This window comes from Nelumbo nucifera, chromosome 2 (genome assembly GCF_055504915.1).
Source record: "Nelumbo nucifera cultivar China Antique chromosome 2, China Antique-T2T, whole genome shotgun sequence".
In the NCBI taxonomy this organism is placed as follows: domain Eukaryota; kingdom Viridiplantae; phylum Streptophyta; class Magnoliopsida; order Proteales; family Nelumbonaceae; genus Nelumbo; species Nelumbo nucifera.
In genome coordinates this window covers 56875487-56896583 of record NC_142650.1, presented here as the reverse complement: position 1 = coordinate 56896583, position 21097 = coordinate 56875487, and the positions used below count along the sequence as shown (strand labels likewise).

Sequence of the window (21097 nt, the reverse complement as noted above, 5' to 3'; positions counted from 1 at the left end):
GAAACGCATCTTATGCATGTTCGAAAAGTTTTCGAAGTGTTGAGACACCATCGATTTTTTGTTAAACTTCGCAAGTGCGCCTTTGGTCAACAAGAGATCGAATACTTGGGTCACATTGTCTCTGTACAAGGGGTGCACGTGGATCCTGGAAAGTAAGAGCTATGATAGAATGGCCTGAACCTACTAATGTGTCTGAACTACGTGGTTTCCTAGGTCTCACAGGCTACTACCGAAAGTTCGTAAGAAACTACGGAATGATAGCCCGACCTCTCACCAATCTGCTCAAGAAAGGCCAATTCGCATGGGGCAAGGAGGCCAAAGATGCATTTGAAGCCTTAAAACAAGCCATGTCGTCGACCCCAACCTTGGCCATGCCCAACTTCGACGAACCATTTGTCATAGAGACGGATGCATCAGGGGAAGGCATCGGAGCAGTCCTAAGCCAACAAGGGAAGCCCATAGCCTATATGAGCCGAGCCTTAGGAGTTGCAAAGCAGGCTTGGTCCATTTACGCTAAGGAAATGCTAGCCATCATACAAGCAATCAAAACATGGCGACCATACCTTCTGGGATGCAAATTCTATATCCAAACAGATTAGCGAAGCCTTAAGTACTTGCTGAAACAGCGCATCACCACGCCCGAACAACAAAAATGGGTTTCCAACCTGCTAGGATATGATTATGAAATCTCGTACAAACCGGGGAAAGAGAACTCAGCCGCAGATGCTTTGTCAAGGAGGTTAGGAAGTCCCAGCCTCCATACATTATATACTTCTCATGCCTCTCTATGGGGCGAGATCAAGAGAGATACGCAACATCACCCATATATGGTACGGATCGGTCAGCAAGCTACAAACAAACCTGGAGCTCCATACAGTTGGCGCAACGGGCCGATCTACTATAAGAACAGGGTAGTTGTTCCATCGGATTCTCCAATCGTACCAAAACTCCTCCATGAATTCCACGACACTCCCTATGGAGGTCACTCTGGGGTACTGCGGACGTACAAGCGATTGGCGCAACAGTTCTATTGGTCGTCTATGCACCAATCAATTCAAAAATATGTTTCTGCCTATGCAGTGTGCCAGAAAAATAAATCAGAGACCCTCTCCCCAACCGGACTCATGCAACCACTACCCATTCCATGTCAGGTATGGGACGACATAACCATGGACTTCGTGGAGGGAGTTCCACCCTCACAAGGGAAAAGCACAATCATGGTCGTCGTAGATCGCCTAAGCAAGTTCGCTCATTTCTTGCCTCTATCTCACCCACACACGGCCAAAACAGTTGCTGACAGATTTATAGGAGTGGTTAAACTTCACGGGATGCCAAAATCTATTATCAGTGATAGAGATCCCATCTTTGTTAGCCATTTTTGGCGTGAGTTTTTCAAGCTGTCAAGGTCCAAGCTGCATATGAGTACGTCCTACCACCCCCAAACGGATGGACAATCCGAAGTGGTCAACCGCTGTTTGGAGCAGTACTTGCGCTGCTTTGTATCCCAGCAACAGAAGAGATGGAGCAATTACCTGTCGTGGGCCGAATTCTGGTACAACACTTCGTACCATAGCTCAATCGGCATGACTCCCTTCCAAGCACTATATGGGAGGACTCCACCGGCAATTACGCATTACTCAACCGGCACATCACCTGTCCATGAGGTCGACAAAGCATTGGAGACAAGGGACAACATCCTCAAACAACTAAAGCCTCACCTGCAGGCGGCTATTAATCGCATGAAGCAAATAGCGGACTCAAAGAGAAGGGAGGTTGTTTATCAAGAAAGCGATTTTGTATTGCTTAAGCTCCAGCCATATCGTCAGCAAACTGCTTATAAAAGAGCCCACCACAAACTCGCCAGCAAGTATTTCAGCCCGTACCGAGTGAAGGAGAAGATTGGGAGCGTTGCATACAAGCTCGAGCTGCCGGAGGGTGCCCGTATCCATCCTGTCTTCCACGTCTCAATGCTCAAGAAATTTGTGGGAGAGGACACCTCTGTTGGATTTGACTTACCACCAACGAATGATGAAGGTGAGATAATAGTGGTACCAGAGGCTATACTGGATACACGCTGGGTTCAAAAAGGGTCGGGCTTCGTGGAAGAAAGCTTGGTGCAATGGAAGAATCTTCCAAGGGTAGAGGCAACCTGACGCAGCAGTTAAAAAGTCAATTCATTAATAGGGGGGGAAATGATACGTGGAGAAGGTCAACAAGGAACCATGCCAAGAGTCCACCTTATCAGGACTACGTTGCATGAAGTGCAGGACGCGTGGCCATGCGTATCTGCTAGCTGTTAGGCTTAAGAATGAGTCAAATAAATGAGTAGGAATCAAATAAACAAGTGAGGGAATATCTCACTATTGGTTGCATCAGTTGCTGTTGACTAGGCTAAAAATATTGCTAAAGTATAGGATAGACGGTTGCTGGAGTTTAGGAGAGTTGGTTGAGTGACTTCTTGTATTTAAACCTGGGTTATACAGAACCAGGGGCAGTTGAATTTCCAATAAAACCACAGGCTATTTTCTTGCCTCAAAAGAAAAGTCTATCAAAGTAGTTCAGGTTCATAAGAACTTTTATGTTAATCGTGTATAATAGCAATGTTACCTGAAGAAGGTTGATAGAAAGGATCAAAGGACACCTAATCTCTGCTGTTCTTTACTAAACTAAAGTTTCGTGTCCTGGTAAAACTTAAAAGTTAAACTGTTTAATTGAATACAACAACAACTCAAATGTCCTGACTGATTCCTCTTTGGGGAGAACACCCATTACAGAAGTGTTTATAATCGGTAGTAATAACAAACTGAGATGCGAATGTAAGTAACAGTTGACTAAACAACATCCTGATGTTAGACTAAAGCAATGCATGAAAAACTTCAAGAACAAAAACGATTAATACCAGCACATGTTTTCAAGGATATGATCAAAGGCCCGGGTAATAGAAAAACCAAATAGAGATCACCTTCAGTTGTTTCTTATTTCTTAGCCATTTCTTCTTTCCTTCAATAAGCCTCGGCGAGCGCCAGAAGCCTCTCCAATGCAAGCTCTACGCCCTCGTTATCCGGGGCAATTTCATTGGCTTATCATGTCGAAAGCACGAACGAAACAAACAGTAACGGCATTAGGTCTCTGCCTTTCGAGAAAGCAGCGGATTTTGGATTGAAATCTGCTACATTGTTCTTCAACTTGACAATCGTTTCCTCGAAACTCAGTGACGGATGACGGTTGACGGGCCTTCCCTTTTCGCCATTGTCGTCTTCTTCGATCTGGATACTTTGGTTTCTTCGGGTTGTTGGGGGATCATTTTCTTCCGAGCGGCAGCTGCTAGACAGATGGCCATTAGAACAGTGAGTTTAGGGTTTTCAAGGAGGAGTCATAGAAAGGGGTTAGTAGAAGTAGCTGAGAGAAGAGAGGAACGGGGAGAATGGAGAAGACAGGTCCACGTCCAACACTCCAACCTACCAAAACCAAAATGAACTGACTAATCGACAAGGGTGCCAAAACGAGACTCTGGTTTTCTACTTTTTCTCTTCCACAACTGATCTATCTATCACCTTCACCTGTAGCAAGGGTCGGACTATGGCCTATGGGTGGAGAAATGGCGGGAAGTGCCCTCGTCTCTAGTGGGCCGGGCTGAAAGTATTTGGCCAGATGGCTTTTCGGGCCAAGCTCGGGCTCACGCTTTTCTAATTAAGTCCGACTGGATAATATATTAATATTATATATAATAAAAATATGTTAATAAAATAACATTTGTTTTTTCTTATTTAGACCAAGCATCGGGCTTGGGCTTTTTTCTTAACAAAGAAGCAAAGCCGGCCCAAACCTTGCCCAGTCCGGTCCGTAAACAGGTTAATGGGGACGGATAAATATGAGTTTACATCTGCGCCTCACAACGAAACCGGATCTGCTCCTCACAACTGGCGCCTCACACGCACATCCAATAATTCATTGGAAACATCTCCCATTCTTATTAGTTATTATTCATGGAAGATGTGAGGCGCTCATTTGTGAGGAGCAGATCCCGTCACCCCCACAACGTCTCACAGTATATCTCTGTCGTGTATTGGGAACATCTCCCAATGATGATATTATCATCAGGAAATATTCCCAATACATGACAGGGATATACTGTGGGACATTGTGGGGCTCACCCTTGTGGGGTGCAGATATGAACTCGATAAATATAGGTCTAAATTCAAATTGAGATTGAATTTGTCATTCCTTTCGCGCAAGCATTGTGCCGGGGACTCTCGGAGTACAAGTTGGGTTGGGCCAGATGAACACCAACCCCCACCCAATGAAGGGTTAAGCTGCATTTGGCATTCTTTATTTTACTCATTTTTACAATAAAAATTTAGTATTCATGGAATCAGGATCTGCTCCTCACAAATGGGTGCCTTATAGATACATCCACCGTGCATTTTCCCATCAATATTCATTAATAAGTACGGGAGATGTTTACAATACATAGTAGGATGTGCATGTGAGGCGCTAGTAAAGCACCAGGTGTGAGGAGCAGATCCAGTCTATTCATGGAGGCATTTAAACTGAAAAAAAAAATGGTAAGTCCTTAAAATAAGGAATGCCAAATGCAATCTTAGATTGATAGGGGTGAATACTTCTATTACGTGCGTAACAAATGGGTCCATTAATGGGCCCACTTATTAAATGTGGTTTAAATTGGAAGAACAAGGTAGTGGGTGTTTCTGTTAGTTGTTGGGCCATGCATGTAGTAGAGAACTACGTGAGCCCATTTGTGAAAGTTGTTATTAGCTTGTTCTTTATTTATGGGTCAGTTAATATTGAGAGTGTTATGATAAGTCACGTATGCTATGGGTGTAATGGGTAATGAGTAGTTGTATGTGTCTGTGAGTTTGGAGTTGTGTATATACTTCCATTGTTTATCGGAGGTCTCTCGTCTCCCTTGAATTAGACGAAATTTACGTTACGTCCTATTTAAGTCTGTAACAACTTCTGGCCTAGCCCGGCCCATCCCAGAAATATATGGGCTTTAGCCTATGACCTTTCAGGCCATCCTAACGCTTCCTAACACTCCACACATTGTTGGACAGAGTTTTTTCTCAGGACTCAGGAGGCTGATGTCTTGAGCAACCTGAAAAGACCTAAATCCAGTATACAATACTTGTATTTATGTCAAGGTTCAATTATGATATCAAAAAATTTTTTAACTGATCAACCAATATCATAAAAGTGATAACCAATCAAGTGGTATCAAAATTTACGAGGGGATTTTGGTTGGTCAAATTCTTTCGATATCATATCTTTCTGGTATCATAAATTTTTTTGTTTATCAAGTGCGGGTTTTTTGCTTCTCCTTATTGACTTGATTTATACATAGTCAAAGCAAAAGTTACAATACAATTTTTTTAAGAGAAAATTCCACTTTAGTATCTTAAACTTTGGAGGTAGTGTCAAATTAGTACCCAAACTTTCAAACGTGTCACTACAATACCCAAACATTAAGGTGGTGCTTGATAAATCTAAAAATTCAGATTTAAAAAATTAAAAATATATTAAATGTGTCTGAAATTTGAAAAGATGCATAGTTGCTTTTATACTTTTTAGAGGATCTAATTCCTTAAGTTTGTTTGTATTGGATCAACCCTTTACCTATGAAATTTACTGATTTTACTATTTTACCTCTAAAACATACAATTTGGAAATGTTGAATTCAATTTACATTATCTCATAAAAAAAATTTTCAACCTCAAAATAATATTGAAATAATACAAATATAAAATAATAAATTAATAAATGAAACGATTAAAATTAACAAATAATTAATGATTATAAAAATATTAAAATAATTAATAATTACTAATTAATAATTTACACACATAAAAATTAAAATAATTTTTAAAATATAATGAAATAATTAAAAATTACTAGTTAATAAAAACAATCAATAATTAATAAATAACACAAGTAAATTTAATAAAAAATATTAAAATAATTAATAATTAATAAAAGCATTATTATTATTCACCAAACCACCACTATTGCTTGTTGTAGCGGTGGTGGTGGTGGTGAGAAGACAGAAGAGAGAGAGAGAGAGAGATAGAGAAGACAGCGGCGGTGGTGGTGGTGGAAAGACAGGGGAGAGAGAGAGAGAGAGCTAGAGAGAAAGAGAAGTCGAATGTTTAGGTTTTCTGGGTTTGGGGTATCAAGGGTAACTTGGGTCATTTACAAAAAATTGTAAGGATATTTTGGACATTGGGCCAGCTTTGAAACGCGTTAAGAGTCGACCCAAGGTCTATGATTTTCATATATGAAAATCAATTTCAAACCCAGTTTAAGAGGTACATCCAAACAAGGGGTGAGGTTTGAAAAGTAGCATTTTCAAATCTATACCTCTAAAAAAGTGCAATCAAATGACACCTAAGTGTCATGTAAAATGACAAAAATGCCCTTTTTTATCTACCATGATACCATCTAATTTTCTTATGATTGGTATTTGATCTCTTCTTCCCAGGAAAAGAGAACCTGAACTTTGTTGCTAAGAACATTAATCGCAGCATCTCGAATACCAAGAAGCCATTTAATGGCGGCTTTCTCAACAGAACCACATCACCATTAGACTTGTTCATGGGCCAGGTAACTCAATGGCCCGGCCTGGCCCGCACCCCGGTCAGGCTTGGTCATGTAATTAGGCCCGCGGGCCTGACCTCGGGCCTAACACAGTAAGCCCAACTGTGTTTCGGGCCGAGCTCGGGATTTGTCAAAAAAGCCCGACCCAGTCTGACTCAACATTATATATTTTATAAAATATATAATATGTATTTTATATATTATATAAAATATATAAATAATATATTATTTATTGAAATATATGTATATTTATAGTTTAATATATACATTTTTTATTTTTTTCTTTATAATTTCTCTCTCTCTCTCTCTATTCAGCCGCTTCAGCAATAGTAACAGTATGGGCTAAATTTTGGGCCCGGGCTTCAGGCTTTTATGAGGGCCAGGCTCAGGCTCGGGTCTTAGAAAATCTATTAATACAAAGTGAAAGCCTGGCCCGAGCCGGGCCCATAAACAGGTCTAATCACCATCCAGCATATTCAAAACCCGGCAAAACATATCAATAACGGGCACACACTTACTCAAATTCAGGACAAAATCAACAAACATAGACGACCAAACTAAAGGATACTCCAGGCAAATGAGAGTCACCAAAAACCTGAGCCAACTTGTTCTTCACGAATGCAAGACCCTCCAAAACCATAGCTGAGTTCTTAATTCTTATCATCTAAACCCTCAAAACAAGCAACCGAAAACAAGGACATCCTAATGAAAGATTTCTCGTCCGGACTCATCGTCATCGACGAGTACCAGAGACGCATAGCTTCATGAAGAGCCTGCAAGCACTTGAACTTCACTTGAACAAAACTAGTGTAACATAGGCGTTCTATACAAACACGACAGATCGAGGGCCCCCTTTCACTTGGTTACAGTAAGCAGAAGCTTGGGATTTTAGAACCAAATCTATCATACTGGAGTCATTGAAGCTTATTAGTATAGCCTTTTCAAGGTCATCCATGGCGGTTCAGCAATCTAAAACCCTAGAATCTGACCCCTTAAACCCTTATTCCCTCAAGAGCGTGGATTTTTTTGATTTACAAAAGTTTTTTTGGTCCTCTGTACCAAGTTAATCTCCGGAAAAACAAATAAGGAAATTGATTTTATTCGGAGAAAGAACTAGATTGAATGGTGTAAACAATTGGATGAGGCTTACCACGACGGAATGGGGGAGGTTCTCGATCGAGAGTTCTTTGGGTTATTGAAAATGAAGGTTTTTGATTGATTGAAAGTCTTGCTTTCCGCCTTTTTTTTGTTTTCAGGGAAGGGGGTGGATTCAGAGTGGAGGGAGAGACTGTGATCCTCGTTGGCGGATGAGAGAACATAATGAATAACAGAGATGGATATTATATGGACTGATTGACTCCAAGGTAGAAGACATCAATCCAAGATATATATCACATCCGTAATTTCGTCATCCGCCATTCTTGTTGGCGGATGAGAGAACAGGATGAATAACAATTTGAGATTATTATTAATTAAAAACCAGAAAACAGCAATGGTTTAACACCTCAACCGGTTCAGTCTCAAGATAGAAGACAATGACCAATGTATTCTTTTGAGTTTTGAAGGATAGTTTTGACATTTTCAAAATTTTTAAGTTGCACATGTCACCACGTGATAATTGATGGTTGATTAACGATAAGAACCAACTTGACAATTTTTGAAAGTTAGAATTCTACATTGACACGTTTAAAAGTTCTGGTACTAACTTGACACTACTCCCAAAGTTTGAAGTACTAAAGTGAAATTTTCTCTTTTTTTAAATGTGAAACAAAAAAAATGGTGAAATAGTCCTCTCGTTGCGGTTTCTAAAACAAAGAAACCAAGCCAATGTTTTTTTTTCTTATGATTTTAGTATATGTTTAGCATCGATGTTGCAGATACAATACCGTTTTCTGATGTGTGGGTTGGAAACACCATTTTCTGAGAAATCAATGTCTTTTTTTTTGGAAATGTTGCTACTAGGTAGGACGTTTCCCGGAGCAACGACAACACTTTCTATTTGGTACTAGTGCTCCATATCTGTTTTCAGCATGGGTAACCATTGTATAAAGTCCACATCACTGCCACATCATGTCCTCGTCGACAGCAATGAGCTCCAATATTAGAAAACGTCAAATTCGGCATTGTTCCAAACCATGCCTTTTCGATTTCCAAGGCATGGTTTGAAGCACCATTATTTATAAAAAAAACGGTTCCAAACAAACAAACGTTTTTTGGAACACTGTTTTTTTCCAGTGTGGCACTGATATGTCACTATTTCCAGGAACAACGACATTGATGCCAAACAGATAATTAAAAAGTGGGGTGTCCAGTTTTTTAAAAATCACCACGTAACTGATACTGAAACCGTGTACCAAATACGATGGGAGTGTAAAGAATGCATTTCATTTAACTGGTAAGGAGATTATGGGGGAAATTCTACGAAGAAAACAAAACTAAAAAGAACAACTACAAAACCAAATGCACACAAGAACACAAACGAAAAAAAAATTAAACGTATCAGATAAAAAAACTAATTCAATTCATAGAGGATTATTCAAATATTTAGTTATTTATTACTCATGGGCTTAGGAGGCAAATAGGCTACATAACAGGGGCAGACTCCCCAAACTCCTATTCAATATACAGGTATTACCAATTTTTAAAAAACTGATTGGAGGTTGAATCGTTCTTGTATCCAGGTTGTGAGAATTGGTATATATCGTGTGGGTTTAAATTGTTTAACAAGTCAACAGTTAAATCATTCAAAATAGATGTTTTTTAGCTAGGTCAATGGCTTTCAGAATCATGGTTGGGCGACAGTTTGACTGGTTTGACTATTCAGGTCAATGGTGGGTTAAAAACACTAGGTATTACCTTTTTAAGCCCATTGACATTAAATAGGAGAAATGCCACGTGACTAAAAAAACTAAAAGAACATAGTTATAATATCTACAAAAAATTTTCCTTTAAAACATTGTTTACATATTTATGGATGCATGGTTGAAACATACGTATATGCCAATTTTTATACAATATATTTATACCTACAAATATAAAGTTAAGTTGGATTTGCTGAGACCTCAACCCTAATTCAATCCAAATTTAAGCTGGTATCATACTTTTCAACTCTAACCCTAACCTGAACTTTAACTAAATCCAACATTTTCAGGTTGGGTTTCAGGCTAACTCAACCCAAGTTGCATTCCAATAAACCAGCAACTGAGCCAGGCTGACCAAAAATTGCATGAGAAGCAATAAAGAATGTTCAATGAAAGTTGAAAACCGACTAAAAATTGATTGTCTAAGGATGTGTCCATTGGGGATTTTGGCAATTCCCCTTACCCGGACTCAAATTCAATACCCCAGGTGCTTATAATTAAATTGTTGTTACAAAGCAAATGAGCTTATACATTATGTACTGAATTTAATAATGTTTTAAATTTCATGTAAAAGATAATTGATGATTTGTGTGGTTTCAACATGTTTCAATCACAATATTGGAAATTTGGATGTTTACTCATGTTATTTTACTTGTTTATTGCTTATATATAAATATAATAGGAAAATCTAAAAAATCAGATGGGGTTCTGAACCTAAACCTAATTGCTCACCTTCAAAGGTGAAAAGGATAGGGTTATGGTGGGTTTTGCATTTCATGTATGAGGAGAATTTGAATTTTAAGATTTCAACTTGCCACAAGTTTTAGTAAGGGTACAGGTTGGGTGGTTTAGAGAGATGGAGATGATTTAAAATTTACAAAACCCTCCTTGAATCTGCCATGTTGCCATCTCTAGACACGTTGAATAAAGACCTCCTGAACGTGCTAAAGCAACACTACTGGTACACTACCTGCTATTATAAAATTGGGACCAAAAAGAAATGTTGGTTATGGAGCAGGTCTAAATTCGATGATTGCCTAAATGGAAGGCACATCATTTTGGGGCTAAACTAGGTGTCATGCTTTCAAGAACCAATTGATCTATCGGCTCTAGCTTTGATAGAAGAACATGATGATACGAAAACAAGAAAGATGGATGGAGAAGATAATAATTTCTCTTGATGTTAAATTCAATAGGTTACAACCTATTTATAATAGAGCTAGGGATATTAGAATACAAAAAGGATATGTACAGCTACTACAGCTAATTAGATTAGAATTATCTCTCCTAAGATTAAGGAGATAATGATACTAAGTGTGATAGAATGCACTAACATCCCCCCTCAAACTCAATATGGTAATGTATCAGTCATCTGGAGTTTGCCAACTAGAGCACGGAAGCGAAGAGGAGAGTGAGCTTTGGTAAATATATCTGCAGACTGATCTTGGGAAGATACAGGAATAAGGTGAACAGTACCCTCAAGCACATGATGGCGAATAAAGTGACAATCAGTCTCAATATGCTTAGTGCGCTCATGGAATACATCATTGTGGGCAATCTGTATGGCGCTACGATTGTCACAGTAAAGTGAGGTTGCAAATGAATGAGTAATTCCCATGTCATGGAGTAACCATCGTAACCATAACAGCTCGGAGGTAGTGTCAGCAAGAGCTCAATATTCAGCCTCAGTACTGAAACGAGAGACAACCATTTGCTTCTTACTACGCCAAGATATAAGAGAATCTCCAAGAAAGAAGCAATAACCAGTAGTGGAGCGTCTATCAGTAAGATCACCGGCCCAAACAACATCAAAATATGCGATCAAATGAAGAAAGGAAGAACTGGAGTAGTGAAGTCCATGAAACAAAGTGCCATTGACATAACGAATGATACGAAGCACAACAGCATAATGAGTAGTGCGGGGGGCAGACATGAACTGACTCACAATATGGACAGCATACGCAATATCAGGACGAGTAACAATAAGGTATACAAGACTGCCAACTAGTTGCCGATATAGGGTGCAGTCACTAAGAGGAGTACCATCAGTGGCTGAAAAGTGGGCATTAGGCTCAATCGGAGTGTTAACAGTCTTAGTATCAGTGAGTCCTGCACGAGAAACAAGATCAGTAGCATACTTGGCCTGAGACAGATAATATCTCGATTGGTCAGAGGAGACTTCAATGCCTAGAAAATAATTTAGTCGACCAAGATCTTTCATTTCAAACTGTTTGCTAAGAAAAGTCTTAAGAGCGGAAATGCTCTACAAATCATCGCCAATAATGATCATGTCATCCACATAAAGGAGGAGAAGTACACAACCCTGAGAGGTCTTACGGATGAACAAGACATGATCATAAGTGATAGATTGAAAACCAAACTGACAAACAGTAGAGCTGAATTTGGAGAACCATGCTCGAGGCGCCTGTTTAAGTCCATATAGAGCCTTATAGAGACGAAAAACCTGATTAGGGAGATGATCATAACCAGGAGGGGGCTGCATATAAACATCTTCAGAAAGATCGCCATTGAGAAAAACATTCTTAACATCCATCTGAAATAGCTGTCAGTGCTTAGCTGCAGCAATTGCAATAAGACTGCGAACAGAAGTGAGACGGGCTACTAGGGCAAAAGTCTCCTCATAATCAATACCATATTCCTGTGTGAACCCTTTACCTACCAATCTAGCTTTATACCTTTCAACTGAACCATCTGCCCGGGTCTTGATTTTGTAGACCCATTTACAACCAATCACGGATTTATCTGGAGGCAGGTCAACTAAATCCCAAGTGTGAGTGCTTGTAAGAGCTTGAATTTCTTCTGCCATTGCTTTCTGCCATAGAGGGTCAGTACTAGCCTCGCAATAGGTGCAAGGCTCATATAAAGATACAATGGTAGAATAACAATGAAAATTACAAAGAATAATGAAAGGTTTAATGACCCTACCAGAACGACGGAGTGGAGTATCATAATGATCAGGATCTAATTCATCAGGAGGAATCAAGGGCTCAGAAGAAGGCAGAGCTGGAGGATCCATAGCCAAGGTAGATGCATCAGGAGAGGTTGCAGGTTGTGCAGTACTAGCAGAGCTATTAGATGAAGAGGTAGTCGGACCTGCAAGTAAATCATCAGGAAAAAGCGAGATAGTAGGATTAGTAAAAAAATGTGAAGATGTCGTGATAACTCGAAATGGGGAGATATTGGAGAACATTTTGTGTTCCCAAAAGGTAATATGACGAGATATGCGAAGTCGTTGAGAAAGATGATCCCAACACGGATATCCTTTATGTTCAATACCATACCCGAGAAAACAACATAGACGTGCTTTTGGTTCCAATTTGGTATGTTCATGAGGTTGTAATAGAACAAAATAAGCACAACCAAACACACGAAGAGACTGGTAATCAGGGCAATGTCCATACAATCGTTCATTAGGAGAAATGTTACCAATAACAGGAGAAGGATTGCGATTGATGGTATAAACAGCAGTGATGGCTGCTTCCCCCCAGAAACGTTCAGGACAAAGAGGAAGAGATTAAAAGAGCTCGAATAGTATCAAGAATATGCCTATGTTTTCGTTCTGCACGCCCATTTTGTTGAGAGGTACCGGGACAAGATCTATGAATGATAGTTCCATTTTGTGAAAGAAATTAGGTAAGGATTGAATCTCTATATTCCATGGCATTATCAGTGCGAGAAAAAATTTGATGATAGAGGAAAACTGAGTTTTGATCATGGTGGAAAATTGAATATAAATTGCAGGTAATTCAGATTTATTACGCATGATCCATGTATATCGAGATAAGTCATCAACGAAAAGATGGATGGAGAAGATAATAATTTCTCTTGATGTTAAATTCAATAGGTTACAATCTATTTATAATAGATTGGGATATTAGAATACAAAAAGGATATGTACAGCTAGTACAACTAATTAGATTAGAATTATCTCTCCTAAGATTAAGGAGATAATGATACTAAGTGTGATAGAATGCGCTAACAAGCTTTGTGATGGCTCCCACTCTAAGCCTCTCACCTCACCACTGGCTCAAAGCCATACCCAATACCAAATTTCCATGGTTTTCAAAATCAGACGGGACTGGACATTCGGATCGGAAAATTGGGAATCAGTTAAGTGATCAATCCCGTTTTATTCCAAAACCATTATTTTGTCAAAAAGTGTTGATTTGGTCAGCAAAAACTGTTAAAGAGGCTGATGTAACATATGTAAAGGCTTTCAAGCAATATTTTAAAAGCTGACTCTGAATTGGAATCGTTCTAGTCACCAGTTTCTGAGTCAATGGTTTGATTGTCCATTTTGAACAATGACCTGTTCTAACAAAAAAAAAAAGTAAATAATAAGAATAAAAGTACGGCCAAAAACCATTAAACGGGTTGAACAGATTAACAGTTTGGTCGCCTGGGCCAACGGGTCATTGACCGATTCAATATTTTTTGGCTAAGGATCGGGTTCAAAATAAAACAGAACCAATTGCTTGAATGATTTTCAGGCCGAAAAATCCAACTGTTCATATCAACAACGATTCAAAAACATTGCTTTCAAGTAGCGACTTCTGGCGATGAAAATAGGCCTCATATAAAAAGCGTTGAAACCATGCTTGGTAATGAACTTGGAAAACCCGAATGTGATTTACTGCAGCCATTAAATCGATTTTCCACTAAAAAATAGCTTGTTCCATAATCCAAGGGGCTTAGTCAACACATCACACTCTCAAGCTCTTCCAAACAAATTTACTAGTGAACAGTCGAAATAACTGATTAACAACTCCTCTTTGGGCTTACTGATTTTTTTCACCAAAATGTCCCCACAAATTCATGTAGTATGATGATGCAGATGTATGTATGTTGTCACGTGACCAAAATGTCCCCTCCAATTTATTATTGGAATGGAATCATTTAATCATAGTTTCCTAGAAAGACGTCAGGAATCAACCAAATGCAAACCCACTAAAAACCCAGAAAAAAACATGAAATAGAAAAGAAAACTGTACTGTTTGTCTTTTCCCTCAACCATTTTCCTCCACCGTCTTGGGTATTTGAAAATCTGGTTGATTTTGTTTTTGGAAACAAAAACAATTATTTTAGAAGTTATTTTCCCTTCATTTACCTGAAGTTTGCCAATTCTCATTTACAATTGGAAAAATAAATGCAACTTTTAAAGTGAAACTTTATCACTCCTAATGTTATATATTTTACCTTAAGCAGCTGTTTAGAAGGTCTAATTTTCTGTTTCATAAAACTGAGTGGTGGCTCAGTTGATATGCATTTATCTCACTTGTACAGTGAAACTAAAAATTCTAAAATGGGCTCAACAGTTATTTTCCCAAAAAAAAATTCAGTAAAATTGTACAAATGTATCATCTTGAAATTCGAGAAAATAAAGTTGTTTATGACGTTTCTAGCTATGGCTGACTGTTGCTTGCAATAGTTAAATGATCTAACATTGACGTGGCAGCAAGACTATGCTGTTTTTTAAGAAAAAGGTGGTAAAAAACGTCTTACCAAATAAAAGTTTGTACATCTCTGTTTTGATGGCATCAACAATATCAAACAATACTCAATGGCCATTTTTCTTAGAAAACGACAATACAACACAACACCCTCTTTTGTACCAAACACCATTCAAGCGTTGCCGTTGCATACAACTAAAAACCTACAATCTACTCAACTTCGTTTTACACAAGTCAAGCATTGCATGTGGTCATGTGGCAAATGATAATGGACCCACATACTTGAAGCATTTAAACAGCTTTACAACTACCACTTGCAATTAATAAGCCCATTTTAATGTTTATCATTCTCTACATCTTTCCTTGACTTTTTTTATCTGCCCAAACTTGCCACGTGGAAAGAAATGGAGACACCAAACTATCAACTTATCTTTAACACAAAATGAACTAGAATAGACTTATCACGAAACGAACCAAAACATGCAGCATCCCTGCAACTCATATATACCTTTCCAGTTCCTCATTTAAGTAAAGGTCCTCTGTTTGAAGCCTCAAGTTTCTAGCATAAGGGACGCAAAGCCACATTCTGAGCTCAATTATTGAGGCCTGATCCACCATATTTAGTAATTGGAGATATCAGCCATCTTCAATGTCAACCGTAGAGTGTAGACAAAACATGATTGATTAAATGATCACAACCGTCCAATTCTCTCCTCTCCTAGTACGCCACCATCAATTGATTCAATTCCTTTGGACGCTGTTCTGACAGATAGAATCTGACGGTACAAAAAAAGGTAATAATTAGGATTATTAATTACTAATTAGTAATTATATGATTAAATTTGTCTCTTTTATGTCCTAAGCATGAGGGCGTCAGGGCCAGGGGTCAGGGGACCAGCTTCTAGACTCTACTGCATGTGCATTAACGCCAAAACCACGGGCGTTACTTGCTATTATCACCATTAATACCCCATCTTAACGTTTAGAAACATGTGGCCACGATGGACGGTGGGCTCCACTACATTTAACACTGCCGCGTGTGAAGGTATAGAGTATATAGTATATACCGACCGGGTCAATGGAGCATAATGTACGTATATTAATGCATGGGAGAGAGAAGAGGTTGACTTTGACCTTTTCATTACTTTATTTTATCTGGAATGAAAGTCAAACAGGATGGGTTGGGTTTATGGTGAACTGAGGCCCAACCCTAAGATTTAAGTTTAAGGCCCAGGCCTGAGGTCAAACCTGATTTTCTTAACCCGAGCCTAATCCACTGGAATTGATTAGATTTGGGTTAATTAAGAGTTAGGACTAAACCTGGTCCAAAAAATAAAAAAGCCCAAAATCTTGAACTCGAGCCTGACCCGACGATAAAAATCCAAGCTCAACCTGTGCATAATTCGGGCTGGGTGGCTCGGGTTGGGGCTGCCAATTTGTACTTATCAAGATGAATGAGTCGGGTCAACTTCGAACCGGCTGGAATGTACGCAAGCCGGGAGAAAACCCAGACTAACTCAGACGGTCTGGATGGTGAGTTAGCAACCCAAGTTGGGCATTTCATTTATCAGTGAGGGTAAATTTGGTAAAGATGAAGAAAATGTGCTGAATTGCAGTTACAGTAGCTGAGTTGGTTGGGTTTCTTTTGTCTCTCGCACTGTTACACAGTATGATTGCAGTGAGTGTTGACTGTACACAGTAGAATGTAGAAAATAAATAAATGAAATAAATAAATAAATAAAGTTCTATCAAATCCAGAAAATCGAGAAAGCTCGTTCTCTGTCTGTCTTCGTTTTTCGATCTTTTGAAGCGAGCCTCTCCGGCATTTCTTCAGCTTGGCTCTTTCATGGCGGCAAAACTATCGACATGTTTCAGTCTCTCGTCGCTTTAGCTTTAAATACGGGGCCGATGAAATGAGCAGTCCTTACCAGTTTACCCTCTTACCTTCGTTTTCAGGTAGATTTTTCTTTGATTCGATTGCTTACCTTTTATTTCGTCTTTCCCTTTTTCTTCTGTTCTGCACTTTTGGCCAGTGTGAATCTCCAAAAGTCTTGTTTGTAGGAGCTCTGGCGTCCCGAAAGTGTCTGAAAATAGCCACTGCAGCGTTGGTGGAGGTTTCAGGATTTTATTCAAAATCTGTCAAGTTTCACTTTTTATGAGGTTTTGTATATTTTCTGAGAAATCACGCTCCTCAAATCCCTTCATTTAAGGAATTAGTGGGCTGATGCTTCTGGGTTCTGCTGGAATCCTTCGTATTTGGCTCTTGTTAGATTTTTAAGATTTTCTAGCGTTGCCTCAGATCTTATAGGGTTGAGGTGATGTCTAGTGATTCAGAAAGTAGGATTTTCAGGCCTATTTGAACCTTTTCTTTAGGTAATAGACTATCCATCTGAAATTTCTGAAAATTTTTCTCTTCGCTCTTGGTTATGGTTTCTTCAACCCGAATAGCTTTCTTTGGGTAGTTTTTTAATCGGTGGAACACTTCGTTCTAGATCTGTTTCGGGTTGAGGTGATTTTCTGAGGGGAAATGGAGGGGCGGGTGAAGAAATACCGGCAAACGAGCCCGGAGAGGGCTAGAGTTTGGACGGAGCCGTCACCCAAGCACCAGAATAGGAAAGTTCCGGTGGTTTATTATCTGTGCAGAAACCGTCATCTCGAACATCCTCACTTTATTGAAGTTCCCCTCTCGTCGCCCGAAGGTCTATACTTGAGAGGTAAAAAGAATGAAAATTTATTTCTCTCGTCGATTCTTTCTCTTCATTACCTTCTAAGTTTCAATGCTCTCTTTGATCTTTTCTGTGCTTTGCAGATGTGGTGGAAAGGCTTAATGTTCTGAGAGGCAGAGGCATGCCTTCCATGTATTCGTGGTCTTGTAAGAGGTGAGTTTTCAACAGTGCTGGTGTTTCTTTGCCGTCCATGTTAGCATTAAAAGGGTTTATGTTTTGAAGATTTCTCTTAGTTCTCGCTTCTCAATCTAATTGGTTCTCTTTCTTTCCACTCCATGTTTGTGGGTCGGTGCAGGAGCTACAAAAATGGTTTTGTTTGGCATGATATTTCTGAAGATGACTTGATCCTTCCTGCACATGGGAATGAATATGTTCTTAAAGGTTCTGAACTCTTTGAAGAATCTCATTCAGGTAAACCACAGAGAAGAAATGAACTCTCTCAATTGAATTGTAAATTGATTATAACATGACAGAAATACAAGTAAAATCAAAGTTCTCAAACTTGAATTTCTTTTCCCCAGATCGTTTCCATCCAAATGGTAGTTCAAAATTGCAGGCTCCTAAGCAATTGCAAGAGCCCACATCTTCTCGAAGCCAAGAGACTTCTTCCTCTTCGTCAAGCTTGGCTGGGAAGGAGACCAGGCATCAAGAAGAGGAAATTTCACCTCCACTTCAACGTCCAAGTCCCTCCAGCTTGTCTCCAGATTTAAGAGTTGGGAAGAATTCCTCTTGGGCTGGATCTCTGAGCTTGACTGAGTACAAAGTTTGTAAGGGTGATGGATCAATTGATGCTTCAACACAGACTGAAGAAAGCATGAAGAGAAATAGAGCCCAGGAAACCTGTACGAGAGGCGTTTCTACGGATGATGGCTCATCAGAGCCTGAAAGCAATGTGAATCAACAAAACCAGGCTCTGAAAGAGAACTCTGAGCTTTGTAGGGATGAGATTTCCCCACCCCCATCTTCCTCAAGCACATCATCTTCTTGTGGGAAGATTGAGACTTTGGAGTCTTTGATCAGAGCAGATGCTAGTAAGATCAATAGTTTCCGGATACTTGAAGAGGAAGAAATTCGTATCCCTTCAAATGCTAAATTCAAGCCAGCAAATGTATTGATGCAATTGATCTCTTGTGGTTCCATCTCAGTGAAGGATCACAGTTTTGGACTTATACCGACCTATAGACCAAGGTTTTCTCATTCAAAGTTCCCTTCACCATTATTCTCTACTTCTGTTATGCTGGGAGAGCTGGATTGCCTGTCAGAGAATCCAAGGCTGATGAGCATGAGATTGGAAGATAAAGAATATTTTAGTGGGAGCTTGATTGAGACTAAGACTCAGAAGGGAGAGGAGGGATTGCCTGTTCTCAAACGGTCTTCTTCCTGCAATGCTGACAGGTAACTATGGTTCTTACTATCTATCAAAAAACTATGATTCTTACTTTCATGTTGCATTTGGTAACTGCAAGACTTTAACTTAGCTATTTCAGTAACAATCTATCAACATGTGTGGGCTTGCCTAATATACCAGACTTCAACTAGGTGTATGAATTCTAATTTTTAGTTTAATTGGAAAAATTTTATTTTAGGTGTATGTTTTGATACCCATTTGTGTATCCTTTGCATGCACAATTCTCCATTAAGAAAAACTCATTTATCAAAAAAAAAAAAAATACTCCATTAAGAAACAGGGGTGGATGGGCCTTTTTCTCTCCTCTATTGCTTTTAGATGGATTCCCAGTGAACTGAATGTAATGGCTGATTCCCAGGTAACTCAATAAAAGTTGCCTTATCTCAAAAAGAAACAATTAATTAAATTCAGTGAAGACTTATAGAAATAAACCGAGACAATTCCCATTCTTCCTGGAGAAGAAAGGGGCACGTGTGTGGTTTGCCATCTTTATATAAGCTATGCTGCACTCAGTAAAATCTTTGGTTGTATGATCCATGTGATTATTATTCTTGATTGGATTTCTATAATTGGTTGCATGATCCTGGTAAAAGTAACAAACGATTCTACAATGCAGGGCTTCTAAGGCATCGGACCCAGCAGAGGACAAAGAAGAGATGGAATCTGCACGTTCCAAGTGCATCCCACGGTCAATCAAAGCATCACTGGGTAAGCAGGCAAGGAGCGAAACAATGAGATCCCCTGTTTCAGAAGGGCCAAGGAATTCTTCAGCTGGTGCAGACTGTATGCAATCACCTTCTTCTGCATCAAACATTAGCAGCAGAAGAATGACGGAGCCTTTGGTAAAGAAATCATCAAAGAGCAGAGAAGAGAAGGAGAAAGTGATCAAAATTGAAGAAAGTTGAGTGTCCATATCCCTTGTGTATTTCTAGAATTGTTATGGATTTATCATTGTTTCTATGTTCTTATTGATTGAGGTGATATCTGATTTCTTACTGCAGGCTTGCTTCAGGAGCTCGGGTTATAATCCAATCCAAGGCGCCCTGTGCAAACAGCAAAGGCAACTCTTAGAGGGAAGAAATGGGTTGGATTGGACAATTGGTCGTTAACTTTTCCTGCGATGCCAAAGAAGGAGGTGTTCAGAAACATTGTGGAAAGAAGTTATCTCAGCTTAGAGCGTGGGAGGTTTGTATAATCTTGTATTTTGGTCTGCCATACTTCAAATTCCGGTGCAGGGGCCTTGTTTGAATTTTGAGGAAGAAGTGTATCTTTTGCCTTTTTGGCGGGTTGATGATGATGCTTCTGTAAATTTAAAAAAACGAAAAAGAGAATCAGTTCATTGAAGAACGAGACATGGGTGTTGGGGTGCTGAGGTAGTTTCTTTGTCAGCTTTCTTCAATGAGAGTGTACTTTACCATCCCAGATCTGTCATTCCTCCTGTTTATTTTCTCATTTTGCTTTATAAAACCAACAGTTGTAGTACTGCCCACCTGCGAAACGGAGGAAATTATGGCTATGAAAAAGGAAAGAAAGTAAAAGAAACTGTATGGGTGCGGTGGGGCTGTCATTGGCCTGCCTCGTTCAGACTGAGAGAGAGATCGAACAAAGCTGAGTGCTTCTGTGCTTTCTCTACTTTCTATTTATTTATTAACGTTTTTATATTGAAATTGTGTCACTTTGCTACTACTTTCGTTTCTCCTTTTGCTGGTTTTGACTCTTGGTCTTGGGACAATGGAAAGGGTAAAGCTCAAAGCAAAAGTCAAACTGAAAGCAGCTTATTTGGTGCCTTGGTGATAGTTCCGAGCTCCCCTTGTGGTTTGATAATGCGGTCTTTCCAGCATCGCAAACAAGAAACTGGGATTTTGGGGGTTGAGCTTTTTTGAAGTTTGACGAAGGAGGGTATCCCAGGTGGGTTCACGTGTGGTTGTGAGACAGTGAGAGTTCAAAATTTAGGTTCCATAATTGAGACAGCGCTAAAATATTTCCTTTTTTTTTGTCTCTAATCTGTAATCAACGGGA

The 21097-nt window shown here is 39.3% G+C and overlaps 1 protein-coding gene across 3 annotated transcripts; it reads left to right on the top strand.

Moving 5' to 3' along the window:
• Positions 1–16591: 16591 nt before the first annotated feature.
• LOC104587354 (UPSTREAM OF FLC protein (DUF966)) lies at positions 16592–20292 on the top strand. 3 transcript variants are annotated; one of them, XM_088898365.1, is made up of 8 exons: positions 16701–16900; positions 17006–17104; positions 17437–17658; positions 17754–17823; positions 17966–18081; positions 18192–19065; positions 19695–19979; positions 20080–20292. In XM_088898365.1, the coding sequence occupies exons 3-8, from the start codon at positions 17472–17474 to the stop codon at positions 20147–20149; spliced, it is 1602 nt and encodes a 533-aa protein (XP_088754491.1). In that variant the 5' UTR covers positions 16701–16900; positions 17006–17104; positions 17437–17471; the 3' UTR covers positions 20150–20292. The 3 variants fall into 3 exon arrangements, with proteins under 3 accessions (XP_010243223.1, XP_010243228.1, XP_088754491.1); XM_010244926.3 differs by lacking the exon at positions 17006–17104 and having other exon boundaries at positions 16616–16900; XM_010244921.3 differs by having other exon boundaries at positions 16592–17658.
• Positions 20293–21097: the final 805 nt, after the last annotated feature.

Coding starts and splice junctions, on each gene's coding strand:
- LOC104587354 (XM_010244921.3), top strand. CDS start 17,472: ATGGAGGGGCGGGTGAAGAAATACCGGCAAACGAGCCCGGAGAGGGCT. Junction 18,082..18,191: donor CTTTGAAGAATCTCATTCAG/GTAAACCACAGA, acceptor TCTTTTCCCCAG/ATCGTTTCCATCCAAATGGT. Junction 19,066..19,694: donor TCTTCCTGCAATGCTGACAG/GTAACTATGGTT, acceptor TCTACAATGCAG/GGCTTCTAAGGCATCGGACC.